Raw genomic sequence first — 20782 nt, 5'->3', positions numbered from 1 at the left:
TTTTTCTTATCTATATTTTTGAAGTGTTTTTTTTTTTACAATGAGTATGAATTGATTTTCCATTTTAATTTCTACAACTGTAACAAAATAACCTATGCTTTAAAAATCTAGTTGGGGTGATATGACTTACATACATAAAACAATTAGAGAAAAAAGAAAGCAGCAAATGGGAATGTAATAAAACATGTGGTGTTGCTGTAGTACAACACTCTGCCGGTGAAGGTTTTACTTTTTTATTATTTTTTAAAGATTTTATTTATTTATTCATGAGAGACAGAGAGAGAGGCAGAGACATAGGCAGAGGGAGAAGCAGGCTCCCTGTGGGGAGCCTGATGCAAGACTCCATCCCAGGACCCCAGGATCACGATCTGAGCCAAAGGCAGATGCTCACCCACTAAGTCACCCAGTTGCCCTTGATTAAGGTTTTAAAAAGTGGTGGAGGGACACCTGGGTGGCTCAGCAGTTAAGCATCTGCCTTCAGCCCAGGGCATGATCCTGGAGACCGGGGATCAAGTCCCACGTCGGGCTCCCTGCATGGAGCCTGCTTCTCCCTCTGCCTCTGCCTGTGTCTCTGCCTCTCTCTCTGTGTCTCTCATGAATAAATAAATAAAATTAAATAAAATTAAAAAAATAAAACGTGGTGGAACTACTCTGGGAATCCAACCTTCTAGACCCTCATCTTGCTTCTGCCACTAGGGAGCTGCATGCATCGACTTTGGCAAATCTCTTCTCCTTCCTTGGCCTCATTATTCTTATCCACAAAATGAGGTAGCTGGACTAGAAGTACTTGCTCTATCTCCAACAGTCTGTGATCTATAACAGGCCTTCAAGACTTTGTTTTGCTCATTTGTGACTATAAATCAGAGGGTGGTAAAATGACAGGTTAACATCGGAGGCACTAAATAGAAGATACCATTATGTGCGGCCCCCGAAACTCATGCTTTACTGCATTTCTAATTCGCTCACTGTGAATTCATTCTTCCTTTCTGTCATCTACTTAAAAAATACAAGGCTGTCATTATTTTCATATATAGCATCATGGAATAGCAGTCAAAGTTAAAACAAAAGGGATTATGTTGGGAAGACAATGTAGAGAAGTGCCAAGAGTTAGAAGACCTGCGCTGTGATCTCAGCTCAGACATTCACTGGCTGTGTGACCCTGAGAAAGTCACCTAGCCTCTCTGTTCCTCAGTTTTCTCATCTGAGAGGGACAAAAGATCACTGATCCCTTGAGGCTGCATAGCAGTTGGCTCAGATAGGAAATGAGAAGAAGAGGTGATGCAGGCAGGGCAAGGGCACCCTGGGGTAGGAAGGAAAAAAACTGCTTTTGGTCATCACCCAGGTTTGGGCTTGCTGGAGGCACCATGCTGGCAGATCAGCCCCAGAATACAAAGGAAGAGAGGGTAGGAAAAGGACTGCATGGCCCTGTGGTCCTCAGCAGGATCCTTTCTAGTGAGTCTGTGCTTGTGGAATTAGCTAGTTAACCTTTGCTCTGGGGAGAATAGAGGCTGATATGCTGGAAAATCACATTAGCAAAATTTCTCTTTTAACCTTTTCCATATCTCCTTTCTTTGCTATTTTTGGTCTGACTTAGGCAAGCAACATCAAAAGAAGAAAATCCATACACTCAAACTGATATGCTCTCAACTTCCATCCACACATCACCTTTAATTAAAAGAACTTGGAAAAATCACAGCTGGGAGAGCTCAACTGGCACCACATTCTTCCTTGTCTAAGTGGAGATTCCAGGATCCATTTTTCCACTCTCCCACTCTCAACACGTGAAAATAGATTTTACATTTGATGAAAGGTTGTTCTTTCCTTCAAGCCAGCAAGTGCCAAGGTTATTGTATTACTATCCATGCTGCTTTCCTCCAAGCATATCTAGTTCAGATTAAAAAAAAAATTAGAAGGGAGCATGTCCTTCTAGACAATTCCACTCAATGAAGGCATGATTGAACTTAGTCATCAAGTCAATTCTTTCTCCTTTGCTTTGCCCCAAAGCAAATCCCTTATGCCTGAGGCAGCACTGTGAGTACTCCAAGGTGACCCCATCTAGCCTGGTTTCAGCTACAGACCCACAGAGGGTACACACTAGTTTGGAGGGCTTTAGGGATGGCTAGAGGTGAAAAGAATCTCTTCCAGTTTGGTTTTGACCAATTCTATTCCTCTCTTCCACTTACCAATGGCCACAGTACTCCATGTTAATAACAGCTACCATTTATTGAACACTTACTATATGCTCGGCATCATGTTACATATTTTACATGGATGATCTGAGTCAATCTTCACAACTGCTTTATAAATCAGTTACTACTACTATATTCATCTTTGTCTCGCAGGTGAGAAACTGAAGGCTCAGAGAGGTTCAGTCACATGTCCCAGGTCACATGAGTAGTAAGAGACAAAGCCAAGATTCAAATGCAGGCAGTCCAATTTAGAGTCATCCTTTGTCCTCCAGTGGCTCCCAAACTAAGTAACAGAAACAGCAGCCCCTGATTCCAGAGAGTTAGGTATGGGACCCAAGGGCCAGCAGTGAGCATACAAAGAGCTTGGCAGCTCCGGGTCTAATCCTCACAGTCTCAAGTTCTACATGCAGCAGAGGGCAGGATGGGGACAGGAAGAGTTGGGAGAGACAGGAGCCAGGAGGTTGAAGGACACCATGAGTGTCCTTGCACAAAGTGGACTGAACTCTTGGAAGAGGCTGTGGTATTTACTCAAAGGGTGGACTGGACTCAGAGATGTGCCAGAAGTGGGTCTCTGTAGAGCTGTCATCATCTGGATGGCAAGAGACTAAAAGGATTAGACTAAAAGGATTAGCGAATGCTTAGTGTCACCAGGCAGCAGGAAGGACTAGGGGAAGATGAATGCAGTGTATGTGTGCCAGGGCACTGCCTGTTCTAGAAAAGAAAGGGCAGTACGGAGTGCCTGTCTCATCAGTCCCCTGGGCTCTTGTCTCTGGGACTTATGGAGAAATTACACTCCCTGATGGGCCAACGGTGCCCAAGGAAACGAAGGGGCTTCCTGGAAGGTCTGGAGCAGTTCCTTGCTGCTTTTCCTTCCATAACTCATGTGGGCAGCCCCATGTCTGAGAGAGACTCTAGGGTCTTGGTGAAGAGCCAGTCCCCTGGGAGCTTGGCCCAAGTGTTTTCTTCTGGATCAACCCTCAGAGAGACTTGTGGATGCCTCCTGCCTTTGGGAAGTCAGGGGGACTACTTGTGTTGTGTTTGCATAATGTCTTGTCACAAAAGAACAGAAAGGATGATTCATTTTTGTGCTAGGAAATAGACGGAATAGGGATGAAGAAGACCATTTATTTGGGTAAGAAGACTCTAGGTCTTCCCTTGAACCCGTAGTCCTTAGATTATGCAGAAAACTGCATCTCTGAGTTCTTTGACCACAGAGTATATCTGAGTAGCTATTATCCCCAAGAGGCAAACTGGATGGGCAAATTTGGATGCGTGGGTGAGGGATGTAGAAGGTCATGGTGGTAGGCTGGTGATCTGAAAGAGTGCTGTGATGGTTTTTTTGGCAAGAAAAATAATCCTGGGTTCGGGGAAGAGCTGAGAGCTCCAGAAAGGCTCAGAGGGCAGCTGTTCAGGAAAGAAATCTGGTCTCTAAAGCGACAAGAGATTTTACTTTTCAAATGAAATGAGGTTTCTGTTTTTAGGACAAAAAGCTCAAAGGATTTTAAACTAATGATTATGTTGATAATAATAATATCCAATATGTGCCAGGCACTATTCTAAGTGCTTTATGTGGATTTGCAAATTGTCTCATTTTGAAACTCTCCACAACCCTATGAGGTGCAGACTATTACTATCCCCACTTTATAACTGGGAAATCTGAGGTACAATGAAGTGTAACTTGCCCCAAGCTCTCACAGCTAGTAAGTGGAAGAGGTGAGATGTGAGTAAGGATAAGCCACAATTGGCTAGAAGCACTGTCCATTGGTTTTAAGGATTTAATAGTTTTGTCACAGTCTCCTAAAGCCAGAGAATAGATCCATATAAAGGGAAGTTTCTAGATGTAGATGAAGAACATGGGGGGCTTCATTTTGGATGGTCTTTCCTCAGAAACGAAGTGAGACTAGAAGAGGAGGTGGTAGGGAGTAGACAAGAGGGAACGATAAGATGTCCAAAATGGAAGCCTCTTTAGAGATCATCCAGAAGAATCTTCCCATTTTACCAAAGATAAAAGCTTCAACCAGAGAACAGAGCGACTTGCCAGAGGTTGTCCAGATAGATCTCCCAATCCTGCTCCATTGTTCATTTCTTTATGCCCCTAATCCCCCTACAGTTTATACTGCGTTCCAAGGCCATAAGAAATATGGTATCTCAAATGTTATATTTTCTGTAATTTACTTTGTAAGACTTCAACATAAATGGTGAGGCACAGATGTGGTTTATTTAGTTAGAATCTACACCCTGGCATGGAAGCGGGGGGGAGGTCAGTTACCCTTACTGAGAAATACACAGTGCAGGAGTGGTTATCTAGCATCAAAAAATTCCAACCAAGAAGTGGTTCTACCAGCACTTTGGGTATCTTTATCTCTAATGAACACCAGACGCTTTTAAAATTAACATTAAAGTTCTCATCGGTGACCTCAGTGGTGTTCAATATATGTTGATTCGCTAGAAATATGGTACAGGTGTTCCCAAACTAGCAGAAAGAAGATATAAGGATCTAATAAACTCTATAGTGTTATCCCTTGGAAATGGCACCCTAGGTTTAATTTGTAAATAGTCCTGTGGGCAGCCACTAATGAGGATTCCTGGTTACCTGCAACCGGCCACTAGAATATTCTTTCTCTGCCCCAAGTGAACCTTCATGCTCTTGGAGCACCTGAAAGGAAAGACAGCTGGACTTGACTGAACCTACAGAACAGGCTGACCAATTATTTTTATGTCTACTTGCTATTATTTTAATGAGAAACAGAATTTTGTCCGAAGCTTACTTTTAAATCGGATAGTGAGGTTATGGGGAGAAGACCTATAGTCCACACTCTAACCATGGCAAGTACTGATCAACAAAATATACCTAATGATTTGAATGACCAAATTGCCTTAGGTCAATTTATACAGCTCCACACAACTAACTATGCGTCTGTGCTTTGGACCTCACTCTAAAGTTAGTAAGCCTCTGTCTTGGGGTGTATGGGCAGCTCCCACCCTGGGGTGAACGTCAGTAGAGCCGCACTTGAGCCGGTGGCCTCCACTTTGTGGGCCTGGAATTTGCATTTACCAGACAGAATCTGAGCAGTTTCCCCTACAGTGCCCCCTAATAGTGCCTCTTCTGACCTGCTGAGCACTTGTCATTAATGACCCCGTGCCAACATTCTGCTCTTGCTACACGCCTCAGCACTTCTGGGAGGAAGGCTGGTCAAGGTTAGTCAGTCATGAAAGGCCACTGGATATTCAATGTGCACCCAGGACCACAAGTATGTGTATGAAAGCGAGAAAGTTCTGCCATATTGAGGTACACTGATGGCCCACTAAGAGGAGAGGGTCAAATAGTTCTTTGGTGCAGAAGAGATTTTCTGATTTTCTCAGCACTTTTAACTACGAGTTAATAGACGTTCCCTCAACTAGTAACTTAGCTGCTAGAGGAAGGGGGGAATAGTGTAGTGCAGAGGGCAGAGACTCACACCTGCCCCAAGTCCTGTTGCAGATGCTTTGTTTGTCCCACAGTGGTTTTTCAAAAAAATGGACTTGACTGTCTTCAGGTGAGGGGCATGGACTCTCCTGATGGCCACAAGTCCCACCACTCCACACCTGGCCCAATTTATGTGATCCATCTGAGCCTGTAATCACTTGAGATTTCAACCCCAGTTGAAATTGACTTCAGGCTCTAGAGGCAGGAATATCCCAGCCAGAATCCTGGCCTCACTAATTAGCCAGCTGTATGACCTTGAGCTAGTTGCTTTATATTTTGAACCACCTCAGATTCCTCTTTTATAAAATGAAGATGAGAGTAATTCTTTTCTAGCAACATTGAGATGATTCCATGAGATAAGGCATGTTGAAGACTTAGTGCCATGTCTTCCACATATTATGGGTTCAATGAATGATAGTTAATATTATTTCAGCCTTTCTTGGTAGCAAGGATGGCACAATGAATACCATATAAAGTGACTGCAGTACATCTGTTTTTTGACAAATGGGTTGGCATTTGCCATTACATCTAGTTTATGGCATGGCTAAGGACCAATCATTAGTTAACAAGCAAAGTATTGTCAAAAAAAACATCACCTTGTCTCTACTTACCATTGCAAAAAGCAGTTTTGCTTTGTTTACCTCAAAGACTGACTTGAGGCTAGTCTTAGTTCTCTCAAGTCTTGGATTTCCGACCTGAGAGCCACTAATGCTCTCATGGGCCAAAAGCACCCTGCTTGCTTACAGAAGTGACATATGTGAAAATGCCTGGTGCAATGCCTGGCGCTTAGTGGGTGCTCAACAAATGTTCAATCTGAATCCATAGATCTCTGTTTGCAGTACCAGGGCTAACTAAACTAGTGATTCCCAAAGTGAGTGCGCATTAGAATCATCCATAGAGCTTGTTTAAAAAAAAAAAAAGGCCTATCCTTATATTTTCTGATTTAAAACATCTGGAATGTGACCTAGAAAATCATATGTTTAACAAACATCTCTGGTGATTCTGATGCAAATGGTCCAATTCAAGAAATACTATTTTAAACTAACCAACAAGTAGCTTTGGAGATAACAATAGAATATAAGAATATTTCCGACTCTGTAACAGGTTTTGGCTGACTGTAGGTATTGGCAGCCTTTCTACCTTAAATGTGTAAAGGTGTTCACCCACACAGAGACCCACACCCACATCCACACAATTACTCCTGCGCAGGCTGGGTCCTGATCCCTTGCTGTCTCATTCGTTGCTGGTAGCCTGATCCCCTTCTGGGCAGCTGCAAGAATGAGGCCCATGTCTCAATGAGTAATTGGTAAGGTAGATCAGCCAATCATGGATAATTGAAAGGGAACTAGTTTTGATTGCAACATTTTTAAAAAGGTTTAAAAAATCCTCACCATCCCTCATCACAAACTGGTTTTACTTCCGAAAATATCCCACAGTAATTGCGGGGAATCTAGAGGCTGAGATCATCTGTTGCAGCAAACAACCATGCATGGAAGAGATGATATACCCCCCCACTATCAAAAGGGTATGACTTGAAGGGTCAAAGAAAACTAAAATCTTAGAGAAGAAACTCCCAGAATTTATCCTTGGAGAAAGTCAAATGCTGGGATCCCTGGGTGGCGCAGCGGTTTGGCGCCTGCCTTTGGCCCAGGGTCCTAGAGACCCGGGATCGAGTCCCACATTGGGCTCCCGGTGCATGGAGCCTGCTTCTCCCTCTGCCTGTGTCTCTGCCTCTCTCTCTCTCTCATTCTATGTGACTATCATAAATAAATAAAAATTTAAAAAAAAGAAAGTCAAATGCTGCCAAATAGGTGAAGTGTATTTGAGGAACCCCTCCTCATCTTCAAGAGTCTCCCATTGCCCCGGATTGCCCACCATTCACTTTCTGGGGAAGGTGCCTTGTTTGGAGGCACTTACCTGTCTTGGAAAACCTCTAAGGATTCTGCAAGGTAACAGGTGGTAACTTGGTCAAAGAATTCTGGTTGAAATCTTAATGGCTGCTAATGACTTAACTCATTCACTTTCAGATAGTATGCTTGCATTTGAGCACAGGCCTTGAAGTGCAGTAATACACTGCACTTATTTATACAAATATTTATTTATACAAATAAATAAATTTGTGGAATAAATAAATTTGTGGAATTTCAGACTAATGGTAGATTGTCGTAGGGGGCAATATTTAGGGTAATGGGTGCCATTTGGCAGTTCTCGAATGACACTGGGTAAGCTTCTAATGACTTCTCTGGCGAAGTCCTCAGCTCAGATATGTTCCAGAGTGACATTACTTCCCTCTCCTCCTGCCCTACCTCACAATGTGTTCTTGGCACCAGCCTTGAAAATGGTGTCGATTTTTCAGGTTGTTAGGGAACCAGACAGAATTTGAGTCGTGTTGTATTTCTTGATTCTCACCCCATTTAAGGGAAGTCAGACAGCTGAGGAGCAGATGCTACATGCCTCCTTCTGGCATGCCTTGACCCAGAGAAGCAAAGTGGAAAGACAGTTGCAACCGCATGCCAACCTTAACTCTCTCGGGCACGTTGTTTCTAAAAGGGACATTTTGGGGTGTGGCAAGAAGCCAAGACTCTGTCATCCTGGCTCATGAGCCACCTCCTCTCTCAGCCTGCCTTCCAGTCTCTTCCAAATCCCTACAAAAAGCAACCTTAAGGAGAAACTCTCATCAGACATCTAATCATGCCACCTACAGACATGGCTGAACCAGACACAGGGTTGCTGGGAATGTGATAGGGCCATCTTGGAGTCAGAATGAGCCAAATGTGTCTCTCACAGAACCTTCTTTGGAAGGCAGAGAGATATAGATAGGTGTTAAGAGCTTGTCTGGGAGAGCCTTTGTCTTTGGTAATCACAGTCTCCCTGCTCTGGATCCTTTACTCAAAGTGGTTTGAGTACTGGCAGCATTGGCATCACCTCAGAGTTTGCTATCACCATGGAATTTGCTAGAAATGCAAATTCTTGGACACTACCGCAGACCTACTGAATCTGGAACATCATTTTAACAAGATTCCCAGGTGATTGGTGTGCATGTAAAAGGTTGAGAGGTGCCGTTCTAGACTGAACCGTGTGCCATAGGGTGAAGGGGTCATTACCAGCTGTTTCCTCTCCTTATCCCTCCAGAGCTACAATTTAGTGTCTGTGAGGGGGGAGTGCTGCCTTGCAATCACTGCATTCTACATGCCATCTCAGGGAAAGGAAACTTTCCTACAAGACGGTTCAGCTTCCTCACCACCTTCCTCCTCTCCCATGACCTCCATCCCATGCCGGTGCCCATGGAAGCACCTTCAGATTCGACAACAGCCTCTTTTTTTCCCTTTTGGTGGTACATATGAAAAGTTTGCACTTTTTAAGAACATTTACTTGAGTATGGTTGACATGGGGAAAAAAAGTTGTACATATTTACCTCCTTCATAAAATGAATCCCTGTGAACTGTGGCTAATCCCCAAATCACCATCAAGTCCAAGTTCAACACGGTGAAGCTGCACCTGCCCTGTGCCTTGGGCATGCTCACACCAAACCTACCATGTGCAGGTAGCTTTTTTTACTCTGGCTGCAGAGGTCTTTCATGACCAGGGCCAGCTGCTCTTTGGTTTTGGTAGAGTGAACAGCCACCCTGTGCATGATGTCCAGAAACATGCTCATTTGAGTATCTTTCTTTCCTTGAAATTGAGGCATTAGGGTTCTCATGGTCTTCGGTTTTAAAGCAAATATTCCCATTAGGTATACCAACCCTTTACCGGCCACTTTCAGCTAGGTTCGTGTATTATGTAAAATGCTGTCACCCCTAAAGTAGAGTGCAGGTCCTCAAGAAGATGGATCAAGAACAGGGATGTTCTGACAGAGAAGAAGCAGAGAAGTCCAGAATGGAGACCAGTGCCTAGGTAAGTTTATTTTGGCTGGGATACCAGAGTCAGGGGCCACTCAGAAACCAGCAAAAGGGCAGGCCTGGGCTGGGCAGGCAGAGCAGGAGGGGGAAATTATGGCAAGAGTAGTAGAAGTGTGAAAGAGGACAAATTCTGCCCGTGTTCACCTTTTGCCAAGGACTGACCCCTTTTGGGGGGCAGCTGCCCTAGCTCAAGGCTCAGCCCACACACAGGCTGAGGCTATTTGTGGCTCTACGTCTGGAGCCCAGACATTTCCTGAGCAGGGAGGGAGTTCCTTTTGCGTCTGCACAACACCCACACTCCTGCTGAAGAACACCCATCGCCCCCACCTTGGGTTTTAATTGCACCCTCCTGTGGACATTTTATCTAATTAGATCCAAAGTATCAAAGCCAAAGGAACACAGTCAAATGTTTAATGGGCCGGGTAAAGAATGCAGATAATATTCCTGGCCCGCAGAGAAGGTAGAAAGTTTTGTGAAAGGTCCTCCCAATCTGTTTGCAGTCTCAATCTAGGACGTTCAAAGTGAAATCATCTGAATAAGCATGTTCACTCCCCCAAAGTTAGGAATTCTCTCTTCTAAAATTCTGGCCCTCTCTGGAAATCCATGCTGTCTTTTAATCCTTTAACCCTCTGTATAAAAATGACAAATCTCCTCTCCACAAAGGAGACTGACAACACCGCCTCCGGAGCTTTATTTTCCAGCCCGTTACAATGAAACCAGCCAATCACCTCTGACTACCCATAATAATGACATTTCAAAATAAATCCAACCGGGAGCCCGAAACCAGAGGATAAAGCTCTCAAGCAGCCCCCACTCTTCTCATTCCATCTTGGGGAGGAGGGAGAAAAAAAGCTGAATTACAGAAACCTCGGATAGGGGTTGAAGTGGGGAAGGTGGGAAACTCATTTCATTTCAGGGAAAAAAAGTTAAAATTGAGGAGAGGAAGAAAACCCCCGTGGCTCACTTGGCTGTCAGCGCTGAGAGAGAACAATAGTTTTCTTTGTGCCTTCCCCCTCAAACCCTTCCAGGCCAGCCAGCCCCCGCCCCCACTTAGGAGAGCAACAGGAAGCTGCCTTCTAGGGGAGGCAGTACACTTGCTAGAAGCTCACCTTTACAGCCTGCTGATTGCCATCTATTTTTATGGCCCAAATGAACAGCATCACCTTCCTGCCTCCTCTCCACATAAAAAATAGATTTCAAAAACCCATAATAAACCTTGTGAGAAGGTCACTTAAGTCTTTGACTGGCACCACGGAGGCAACCTCTTCGTGCTTCAGTGGGCTCAGCCAGCTGGCCAGAGGGGCAGCTTGGTTATGCTGACCAAGATAACGAAGATCTGTTGGAGGGCAGGAACAGTGATGCTGCAGGTCTTCCCCTTGGTTCCGAAGACTACATGGCAAATACCAACACAAAAACAAAACAAAGCCCACCAAAGAGCAGATAATCAGATCAGGGGAGACATCTCCTTCCGAAATGGACCTAAACAGTTAAATGGATCCTGGCAATTAGAATAATTAGATAATTAGATTGTGACTCCGTGGGCAAAGAGATGGAAACCTGTCTCAGCTAAGTACACTTGGTAGCAAAATGCGCACACTTATAAAAGGAGCATGCTTCTCAGCAGGTATATTTCACGGGGCTCCGGGAAAAAAATTAATGGAATAAAAATGTGCAGCTGATGAGTTAGATTTAGGCAGCCAAAGGGATTTTGCTTGGAGCTCCATTAGAGCCTGCACTCCTAAGTCCCACCATCACTATTGCGCCTCCATCAACAGATTTTTATTTAAGCTAACGCGTTTAGAGCACAATTCCGTGGTGAATAACCTTTAAGGTTACATTTGCCTTTTCCTTGCTTCTTGCAAACAGTGCGTAATCCACGAGCACATTTGTTGGCTGTAAAGGTGTACAACAGCAATTTTTGCAATGACAGTGCGGAGAGGGAATATGAGATCTGTGTGCTAATGAGCTGACACTGCAGAGGCTGGGGCGATGTAGTGTGGAGTGCACTACAAGTGCACAGCAGCAAGACAGGAGGGGACTTCAAGGGAATCGGAGGTGGCTCTCAGGAACCAGGGCAGCAAAGCCACGCAAATGAGACCTGGCCTTCCCTTGGTGTTTCCACCTCCCCCAAAGCCTGAGGACGATAAGATTTGGTTTTAAAACAGACACGTAACTTAAAACATGTGTGTACGTCTCTTTTTACACACACTGATTGTGTGTGTGAACGCATGTATCCTGAAACCGTAATAGTCACGCCGTCCTCCTTTCTGGGGTCATCTAGTTAAACTGAAAAGTAAGACAGCAAGCTCAATTAATTCCTATGAAATAGGAACATGTGCTCCAAATCAGATGAGTCTCTTCAATAAACTACAATTTACCTCTGAACTGAGATCCCAAATGAACCACCTTTCAAAGCCAAAGAGGCTTTTATTGGCCTCTTAAGACACAGAACGAAGTTGGAGTCTGTCTCAGGTAAACCTCTTGGGGGTGGTGAAAAAAAAAAGGAAAAGAAAGAAAAGAAAAGGTTGCTGGTGAAGAAGAGTCTTTAAATAAGTGCTGCCTGGGATTCATTGCAAGGAAACCTTCTAAATACTTTGAGGGAGGAATGTGCAGGGAGAGCCAGCGGAGAGAAGGTACCCACACAGAAAACATTAGCCTTTGTTTATTCTTCCGAGTTTGTTTACCTGCATACCTGGGCCCTGGATTGCGATGTAAGGAATATTCTGGGAAGAAATCGATTCTAGGGTTAGGATAGGCTGAAAAACTAGGAATTCTAAATGGAGACAGGGAAAAGTTTCTTTAATTTTTGCCATCCTGTTCCATACTGAACCAGATAGGAGAGGTGGGTGACCAGATTTGGACTCGTCAGGGATTTTCTCCAGTTCTCCCTAGGTCTCCAGGAAGGGGCAGGACAGAGGATCCAAGGGTTTCTTCTCTGCACAACAGTGCAATCAGTTGGAAGAATGGAACCTGGGGTCACCTGCCAGGCTTCAGTCCTGAACTAGTATTGTTATGCCAGCATCTGAGATATATGATCTCTACTTCTCTGAGAAAAAGAACCATTAAGGTGGGGTGTGTGTGGGGCGGGGAGGAGGATGAGATACACCTCCAGGGCTTCCATGGCCCCTTGAAACACTTGTTTTCTGCATTCTGAGACTATCAGACTGTGGTTGGACCAGTCATCTTTCTCATACTAAGCTTCTAGGCAGCAGCTGCCCGGAGACAGCTTTGAGATCTGGCCCCCATTCAATGATTGTGACATTCAGAGAGGAACTGTTTCGGGGACCAAAGATGATAGCTTTCCTCCTCTGTCTTCTGAGCTGTAAAGTCTGAGAGTGCAACAGGCAGCTGGGTACACATCACTGGTTTCTGGATATTTCTCCCATGTGTGTCTTTGTGTGCATATATGTGCATTTGGCATAACTAAGAGCAAGGTCACTTTGTTGTTTTGTCTTTCATGTTGCCCAGCGAGCCACACCCATTATCTTACACTTTCAAGCCCCCAACCATAACCTAGCTTTGTAAGCTTTTAAACAGAAGTGCCATGAATTTGGGGTGTGGGGGCTGATCAATTTCTTTTCCTTTCTCATTGTTGTTCCTTTATTGCCCTGGGAGGTTAAGACATTAAGGCAACTCAATTGTTCTCAAACTTGAGCTTTTCCCACGGCAAGGATCATTTCCTTAGTGCTACTTGGTAGGGTTCCGAGAGCCCTTGGCAGGTGGGTGTCAATCTGATTTGACCATATAAAAACAGGACCAAAGACCTTGTAAATCAATCATTCCTAAGAAGTCACCTGGCACTCTTACCCCAGTCCCCATCGGTGGAAAGACACTAAAGTGAGGTGAAATAAATATTATTCATTATTATTAACAAATCCTGCTGGTTTTATGTATTTGGTTTTAAATCTGTTCTAATTGATACTTAGGAAGCTGCATTTGAGATTCAGCCTCTTGACAAGATCACAGTGCTGCAGGATTAAGAGTCAGATGTGTGTTGTAAGTGCTGTAGCGACAGGCTGGGATTACTGAAATAAGATGCAAAGTATAGACAGACATTTTGTAACTTTCACACTTAGCTGGAATTAATAAGTTCCTATTTTTGTCAATGTCGGAAAGCCAATGAATGTCAAATACAGAGTATCTCTGAACATGTTCATATAAGGATCTGTACCTTCAGCTAAAATTTTCTTAAACCTGCTAAGTGTCACATTTCTTGCGAAGTACTTCACCCCCATCCCCTTGACCTAAGTCTTCAAATCCAAGGAGCCTGTGCCCTTGGTGACCCTTTCAACGGTTATTGAAAGTCACATATCCTTTGCCGCGGAAGAATTTGAAGGAAGTTATATTCAAAGTTTCACCCAATGAAACATAAATATCATTTCTCCCTTGAAACAAAATTAAAAAAACCCCAAATGCCAGACTACACCAGCCAAAACAGCAAAACATATTTATGCCATCATTAGCCTCATTGTCGTGAAAACTTTTAGTAAAATAAGCTTAGATGAAGAATTACCGGTCTTTCTCATAAAACAATCCATTCAAGAAAAACCTGTGTCCAACAGGCTATTGGTCATTTGGGTTCCCATGGTTTTACTTCTCAAAATGTCCCCTTTCCAGAGGAACAATCACAGAGCACAACTAGGTATTTCAGAAATGGCTTTGGGGCTGATGAAATTCCTCCCTTCTGATATTCAGGTTTTCTGCTGCAAGCTGTCCCCCCCTCCTTTTGCTCCTTAGGACTGTGTGGTCCTTAAGAATCAGGAGGGTGAACAATACTAGGGGAGGCAGAAGTAGCTTCCCAAACAGTAATCTGAGCTCTGTCTTTTCCTTCCCTTCAGTTTGCCAGGCGGTCATCACTTGTAATGAGTTTGTTGTCTTATCAATTCCTATCAGAGCTCTCTCAGTAATAAAGGTGATATTATAGGACAGAAAGAGGCCAGGGAACCCAGCCTGATCTGTGCCTCAAGGTCACTTCTTTGCAGAATTTCTCATATTTGCCTCCTAAATATTAGGCGATTGTCAAATTCAGCTCATTCCTACAAGCAGGAGGGAGCTTTAACAGTCAAGTAATGTACATCCTGAATTGACTCAATCAAGAGGTTTCTTTTTTTTTCATCCCATCTGAAGAAATTTCCCTGAACAACCATGCTATTTTTTCTTTCTTTTTTTTTTCCAGGCAAAAGAGGAGTGGGGGGTGGGTGGGGAGGGAACGCCAGTTTAGCAAGGAGGAAAATAAAACTTTTGCATCTAACATTATTCACAACAGAGTTTTGTGCACTGCCTTAAGTCCCTCAGCAGGATCCTACGTAGCTGACTTATGTCGCATGAAACCTGGATTGACTAGAGCCCCTAAAATGTCTACTGAGGCAATCACTGCCCCCCCCCAGCACACAGGCAGAGCCTAAGTCCCACAAGCAAAATGCAAATGAGGTCCCCAAGGTCCCAAAGGGAGGAAAAGCAGATCTACTTACAAGCATTAGTCACAGAAAAACTATTGGAAGAATCCAAGTGATCTACGTGGTAATTCAAATGGAAGGGCTTCTCCGTGGTGTTCTGGTTGGTGTTGTATAACTGCACGGCAAAGCGGAAAGCGCTGTGCTCCTGCACCGTGTTTCTCATGAAAAGTCCACCTAGAAGCAAAAGGAACCGAGATTTGGCTCACGTCCCCCCCAGCACCGGCTACAAACTGGGGGGCACTATAGATAGGGGATATCTCTCAACGGCACTGGGGGGGGGGTTGCGGTGATTATTGATTTTCAACCTGAGTGTCTTTCTAGACTCTTTGTGAACTCCAATTTTGGCCAAGAGAAATCTGGTTTTCCTCCTGAGCGAGGAGGAAGAGGCCGGAGAGAAGGGGGAAAGGGGAAGAGGGGGCTGCTTTGGGGTAGGACGATGGCAGCAAGCGCAGGACTTGCTTCTTTCTCCGGCAGTAGCTTCCTCTCTACTTCTACCCCCCCCCCCAACCCGACGCCCATGTCCACAGGCTGGTTCATCTTTTCCTGGTGCAAAGGGAAGGGCTGGGAAGAAAAAGCATTCCATTCCCCCTGCTGCCCCATCCTGTTCCCGGTAGCCATCCCCCATCCCTCGGACAATACGGGGGTTTGGTTCAGTAACGGCAACGATTCTAACTTCTCGACTTCTAAATACGAGCCAGAAGCTGAGATAACTCTCTGCCAGCGCCCGGGAGCCGGGCTCCAGACCCACACAGCGGCGATTCCTGAATCCGCGGTCTGCGTGACTTCGCCGCCGGCTCCTTGCCTCACCCCCGCCTCCCGCCCCATCGGCCACCCGCCCCGGCTGCCGCCCGGGTCTGGGGGATCCAGGGTGGGCTTCCAGCTCCCCCGGCTCTAGCCGGTCTCCCGCAGACGGACACGCGGGACGGGGCGCCCTGGCGCGGCCAGACAGGCGGCATCACCCCGGGACAACTTGCAGCCGCGGCACGCACGCCATGGCAAAGTCCGGAGCAGCGAGCTGAGAAGCCGCGACTCTTCGCCCCTTTGCAGCCTCCGGCCTCCCGCATGCCTCCCGGCTCGGAAAACCGGGCCCCCCACCGCTCCCACCCCGGCCCCAGGAGACCCCTCTCCGGTCCCCGCCGCTCCCCAGCGCAGCCGGCTCCCTAGGGCTCGGCTCCCCGCCGTTCCTGCCAGCTCCCCGTCCCCGGTCCCCCGCCCAGGCCACGCAGGATGGGGACCCGCGGCCGCAGCAGCCCCGCCAGGGCAGCGGTCTCCGGCGCAGGGGAGCCCGGCCCGACCGGCTGCTCGCTCGCGCTTACCTATGCTGATGGTGTTGGGGAATCCTCCGTGAGAATGACCCAAAAGCCCCAGGACTAAAAGGAAGACCGCCCGGAGCACGTTTTGCCCCATTTTCTTCTGCCTGGCCATGCTACGCCTAAAACGAAGCTGACAAGAGCATGGGCGCAACTCAGGAGTCGTCAAAATAATAATAGAAAAAGAAAAAGAATTCGCCGGCTCTTACACCCCCTCCCCTCAACTTGCTCTCTCTCGCTCACTCTTCCTTTCCACCCCACACTAGTCCTCCTCCTCCACCGCCTCCTCTCTCTCTCTCTCTCTCTCTCTCTCTCTCTCTCTCTCAATCTCTGTCTCCCTTTCTTGCTCCCTCTCCAGGCTCTCTCACACCCCCTCCCCGCCCCCCACCTCACTTCTGTCTTCACACCAATCTGGAAGGCGGGTTCATTGGCTGCAAGCTCGGTTCGCCAAAGCGATCTCTCTCCCTATCACTACGAGAGACAGAATGAGAGAGAGAGAGAGAGAGAGAGAGAGAGAGAGAGAGAGAGAGAATAAAAACCTAAAACACCGAACAAAACAAAAAAGACAAAACACCAAGAAACAAAACAAACAAAAAACCCCGAAGAAACAAAAGAGAGAGAGAGAGAGCAAGCGAGCGAGACAGACAGAAAGAAATTATAAAGAATATCCGAGACTTCTTCCCCCAGAAGATGGTGGGTCTAAAGAGGGGAAAAAGAAGGAAAGAGCGAAAAGGCTCAGCGCCGGTGAATTGGGCTCTTCCAATTGGGCCGGTAGGGGGATATTGATCAAAGTTGATCTGACGTGGAATTAAAGCCGCACACCGCTTAGCTCCACTGCAAACTGCAGCCCCGGACTGCAAAGCCTCGGCGCTGGCGTTTGTCAACACCGGAGATGGGATCGATAGAAATACACTAGTCTTCACGTGGACTAGCCTTTCACGCGGCAACTGGCCCTTTAAAAAAAAGAAAGAAAAGCTGCATTGCCTCTGCGTTTGTGTGTCTGTCTTAAAGAAGGGGGGTCCTGGGGGGCGGTTAGCGGTTACTCCGGAGTCTTTGTAGAGACTCGGAGAAGCAGTTCCCATCACAATGCGCCCGAAGATGCTGCGCATGCCTGGTCTCTGCCGCTCAGTTTTTACAGCAGAGATCCGAGGGCAAGTGAACAACCCCCCCCCCCCCCGCCCTGCAACCCCACGGCTCTGGGAGGCCAGTACCTCCCCTTACCCAAGTGCAGAGCCGGGCTGTGGCGGGGAGCCGGCGGTGATGGGCGGCGTGGGGCTGTTTGGGAGGGCAAAGAAAACTATGTGCGTGGAAGTGGTAACTAAAAGGTTAATGAAAAGGACGCTCAGTCCCACCGGCAGACGAAGGAGGAGAGGGGTGTGGGAATGTGCTGGGAAAAGGGTGGGGATCGAAAGTTAAGGTAGGAGGAAACTGTCCCTAGCTGCTTTGCTCCCTTGCTGGAGCGTCTGGACAAAGCAGCCTGGGCCCCTGACTGATGACCCCAGAGGCAATCAATTCTGCCCGGGTCCTCTTTTATTTCCTGTTCTAAGGGGAGGAAAGAACCTTCCAACACGGGCAGTGCGGCCTGGATCTCCGTTGGGGGATGGTCACCTCCACAAGAACCTGTATGGGGTTATAGACTCTTCTCCCTAGCCCCTTTCTCGGGTGGTGGGGAAAAAAGAAGCTTCCTTATCTCCCAAGTCTTTCACTCCTCCCCCAGCTACTCGGTAAGAGACAAGTTTTATTCCTCTCCATGCCAGCTACTCTGCTCTTCATATCCTCTCCTCCTGGTCTATGGGAAAAATGAATTTTTCCTGCCAGTGTACAGGAAAGTGGTCTACATGGGGCAGGGGCCCAACTGATCCACCAGTTACTCTAGAACTTTGGATTTGGCATGACACAAATTGGAGCCTGGAATAGAAAGTTTCCAAACCCTCCAGCAAACAGAAAAAGGGTTCTAGGCTCTCCTCAATTTTATATCCATTCTGATAATGCAAAATCTCTTTCTATCCCACCACTCATGGAAATCTTTTATCTCCATGTGGATAGTCCATGGCTAGGAATGAGGGAGAAACCTGGATGTCACAGGAGACTGAATTTGCAAGTGGCTGGAGCATTAGGGCAAAGGACTTGGCAGACTAGGTTGGCCACCCCCTGAGAATGTTGAGAGTGACATAGCATGGTTCAGGAATATAGGCTTAGGAGACAAGACTCGGTTCAAGACTGTATTCTATTACATATAGGCAGTGTGTGACCTTGAGCAACTTTCTTCATCTGAACTCCAGTTTTCTCATCTGCAAAATGGGAATATTACTACTTTCCCTATAAAGTGGTTGTGGTTTAAATACGGATCAAATAAAAATAGTGGATGCAAAAGCATCTAATTCAGTGCCTGACTCACAGAAGAATCAATAAATGTTAATTTCCAAAATCCCTTCCCCCTTTCTCACCTTTTAAAAGTGCCCTTTCTCCCCTCATGCTGTCAGCCTCCCCTTTCTCCACCAGCCCCAGACCTCAGACTCTGCTGCCAAGTCTTTGCCAGTGTTCCATCAAAATCTTCCCATCAGGGTACCTCATGAGCCCTAGAGACAGGATAAAATCTGGTAGATGAATCTTTACTAAGGTTCTAATGGCGGCAGTGACAATTTGATATGAAAAATGACATTTAGAGAACCTCGACTCTGTGCCAGGCACTACATGGCCCTCCTTTTAGATAACATAATTGCATTGTAATAGGAGCCTTCAGAGCCTTGACCCAAAGGAATAACTCTAATGAGGAGTTTCAGTTTTGATTTCAGGTGGGGAGACACTAGACACTCATTTCGGATGGAGGGGGATGGCTTTCAGCACATCTCACTTCATTCCTGAAAGCATCCAGGTCCCCATCCATGCTTGGCTAGCCATTAGAAAAGGTGGATGAAGAGACATGTGGCCATCTTCACTGTCAGTTGGCTTGAAGAGTAATGGGGTGGATCAGAAACCAAAGATGAGAGGAAGAAAGGCATTTCAATGCCTCTGCACTTGAAAATCCTCCATTGGATTCATCCCTGTAAATGGCATCTATCCTTCCCATTTTCATTCTCCCCTGCCCACTACCTGTTCGCCTCTCTTTTATCGGCTGCCACTTTTTTTTTTTTTGACTTTTAGCTGTCAGTGGCAGCTGTTGGCAGAATTGGATTAGTCCCATCTGAGCCAGCAGGGACACAGTGGTGAACTAGGCATATTGCTGTTGGTTGAAAAGTCCGTATAATACATGCAAATTCTTTTGCATTCAATCCCTCATGCAAGAAAGCAATGAGATGCTTTTTGAACTTCAGCTTTGTTTTTCCAATGAAGGGCCAGAGATTGTACTAGCAGCATCAGAGCTGCCAGAAGTTGCCGACAAAGCAACAAAGCAACAGAGCCCCACGTCTAGCTCTCTGTGGTTGAGAGGTATCTCTGCTGGATTCGGAATTACCTGGTAGTCTTCGGACCCATAGTCTGCACTTCTAAATGAGCTCTATGATACAGTTTAAGCAGCAAGAAAAGAATTCCTTGCAGTTCTTATTGAGAAGTTGTTTGCACTCTTTCATGAATGGTTAGTCAGGTATAGCCACAAGAGGGGACACAAGAGAGGCACAGGAAAATATGTTTATTATACTCACAAGTTTGAGAGAAACAGAGTCACTGTATGCCATGAAGGCCATACAAGGCAGGGGACCACCAAAGCAGTGGACTCAGCCAAGCAGATGGGGAGAGAGAGAGAGATTGACCCAAGGCAAGTGCTTTTATCAGGATGAGCACACAGCAAAAGGCATGAGGTGATTTCATTGGTACATTTGAATGCTAGAAGGTCACAGTCAGGGGAGGGCAAGGCGGGGAACTTGTGTCAGGGGCCAGCCTCATCACAGTGGAGCACCCAGTCACCTGGGTGGGGTGCTCACAGCCCATTTGGTGTGTGAGGATGTTGAGACAGAAGGAAAATATGAAATCTTAAACTTTACAATACAAAAGTGAAAATAGTGCTTCTCATGATGTTTCTGTTCGTTTCAGGCTTGGGATAGGGGCACTTGGGTGAGCAGAAATAAATGTCAGCCAGTGGATTTGGGGGAAAAGATCTAACTACACATTGATCCTCATAGCTGTTAACTCGATACCTTGGAAATAAGGAAAATAATGACAAAAATCATCCTGATTCATTGGAAGGAAACTGCTCCACCCTTTAAAAATAAGGAAACCAAGATTCTATGTCCTTTGCCTAATGGAAAGATAACTTCCTCACTGTTTGACTTGAAACTTTGATATCATCAATGAACGTTTGACTACCTGCTATGTGACAGACTCTGGTAGGCACTGGGGATATAAGGAAGCAAGGCCATTTCTGCTTTCAATGAATTTCAAGTTCAGAGAAGGGGCAGATGTATTCAGTGGCAATGACAATGTAACATGGTAAGTGCTGTGAAAACAGTGAGCACCAGGTACCATG

The 20782-nt window shown here is 46.0% G+C and overlaps 1 protein-coding gene across 3 annotated transcripts in view; it reads right to left on the bottom strand.

The window, feature by feature from the left end:
- The window catches only part of GRIA3 (glutamate ionotropic receptor AMPA type subunit 3), a 285127-nt gene extending 268130 nt beyond the window's left edge, over window positions 1-16997 (bottom strand). For 2 of the 3 annotated variants that reach the window (XM_055338480.1, XM_055338479.1), the window contains exons 1-3: window positions 16709-16997; window positions 16327-16453; window positions 15026-15184 (exon numbers count right to left, since the gene is read on the bottom strand). In XM_055338480.1, coding sequence (XP_055194455.1) covers window positions 15026-15184; window positions 16327-16435 — 268 coding nt within the window. In that variant the 5' untranslated portion in view covers window positions 16436-16453; window positions 16709-16997. Of the gene's footprint in view, window positions 1-15025; window positions 15185-16326; window positions 16530-16708 lie in introns of those variants that run through there. The other variant, XM_055338481.1, reaches the window with a different exon arrangement.
- Between the last annotated feature and the right edge of the window lie 3785 nt (window positions 16998-20782).

Source organism: Nyctereutes procyonoides, unplaced genomic scaffold (genome assembly GCF_905146905.1).
Source record: "Nyctereutes procyonoides isolate TBG_1078 unplaced genomic scaffold, NYPRO_anot_genome, whole genome shotgun sequence".
NCBI lineage: Eukaryota > Metazoa > Chordata > Mammalia > Carnivora > Canidae > Nyctereutes > Nyctereutes procyonoides.
This window is presented reverse-complemented; position numbering and strand designations above follow the sequence as displayed.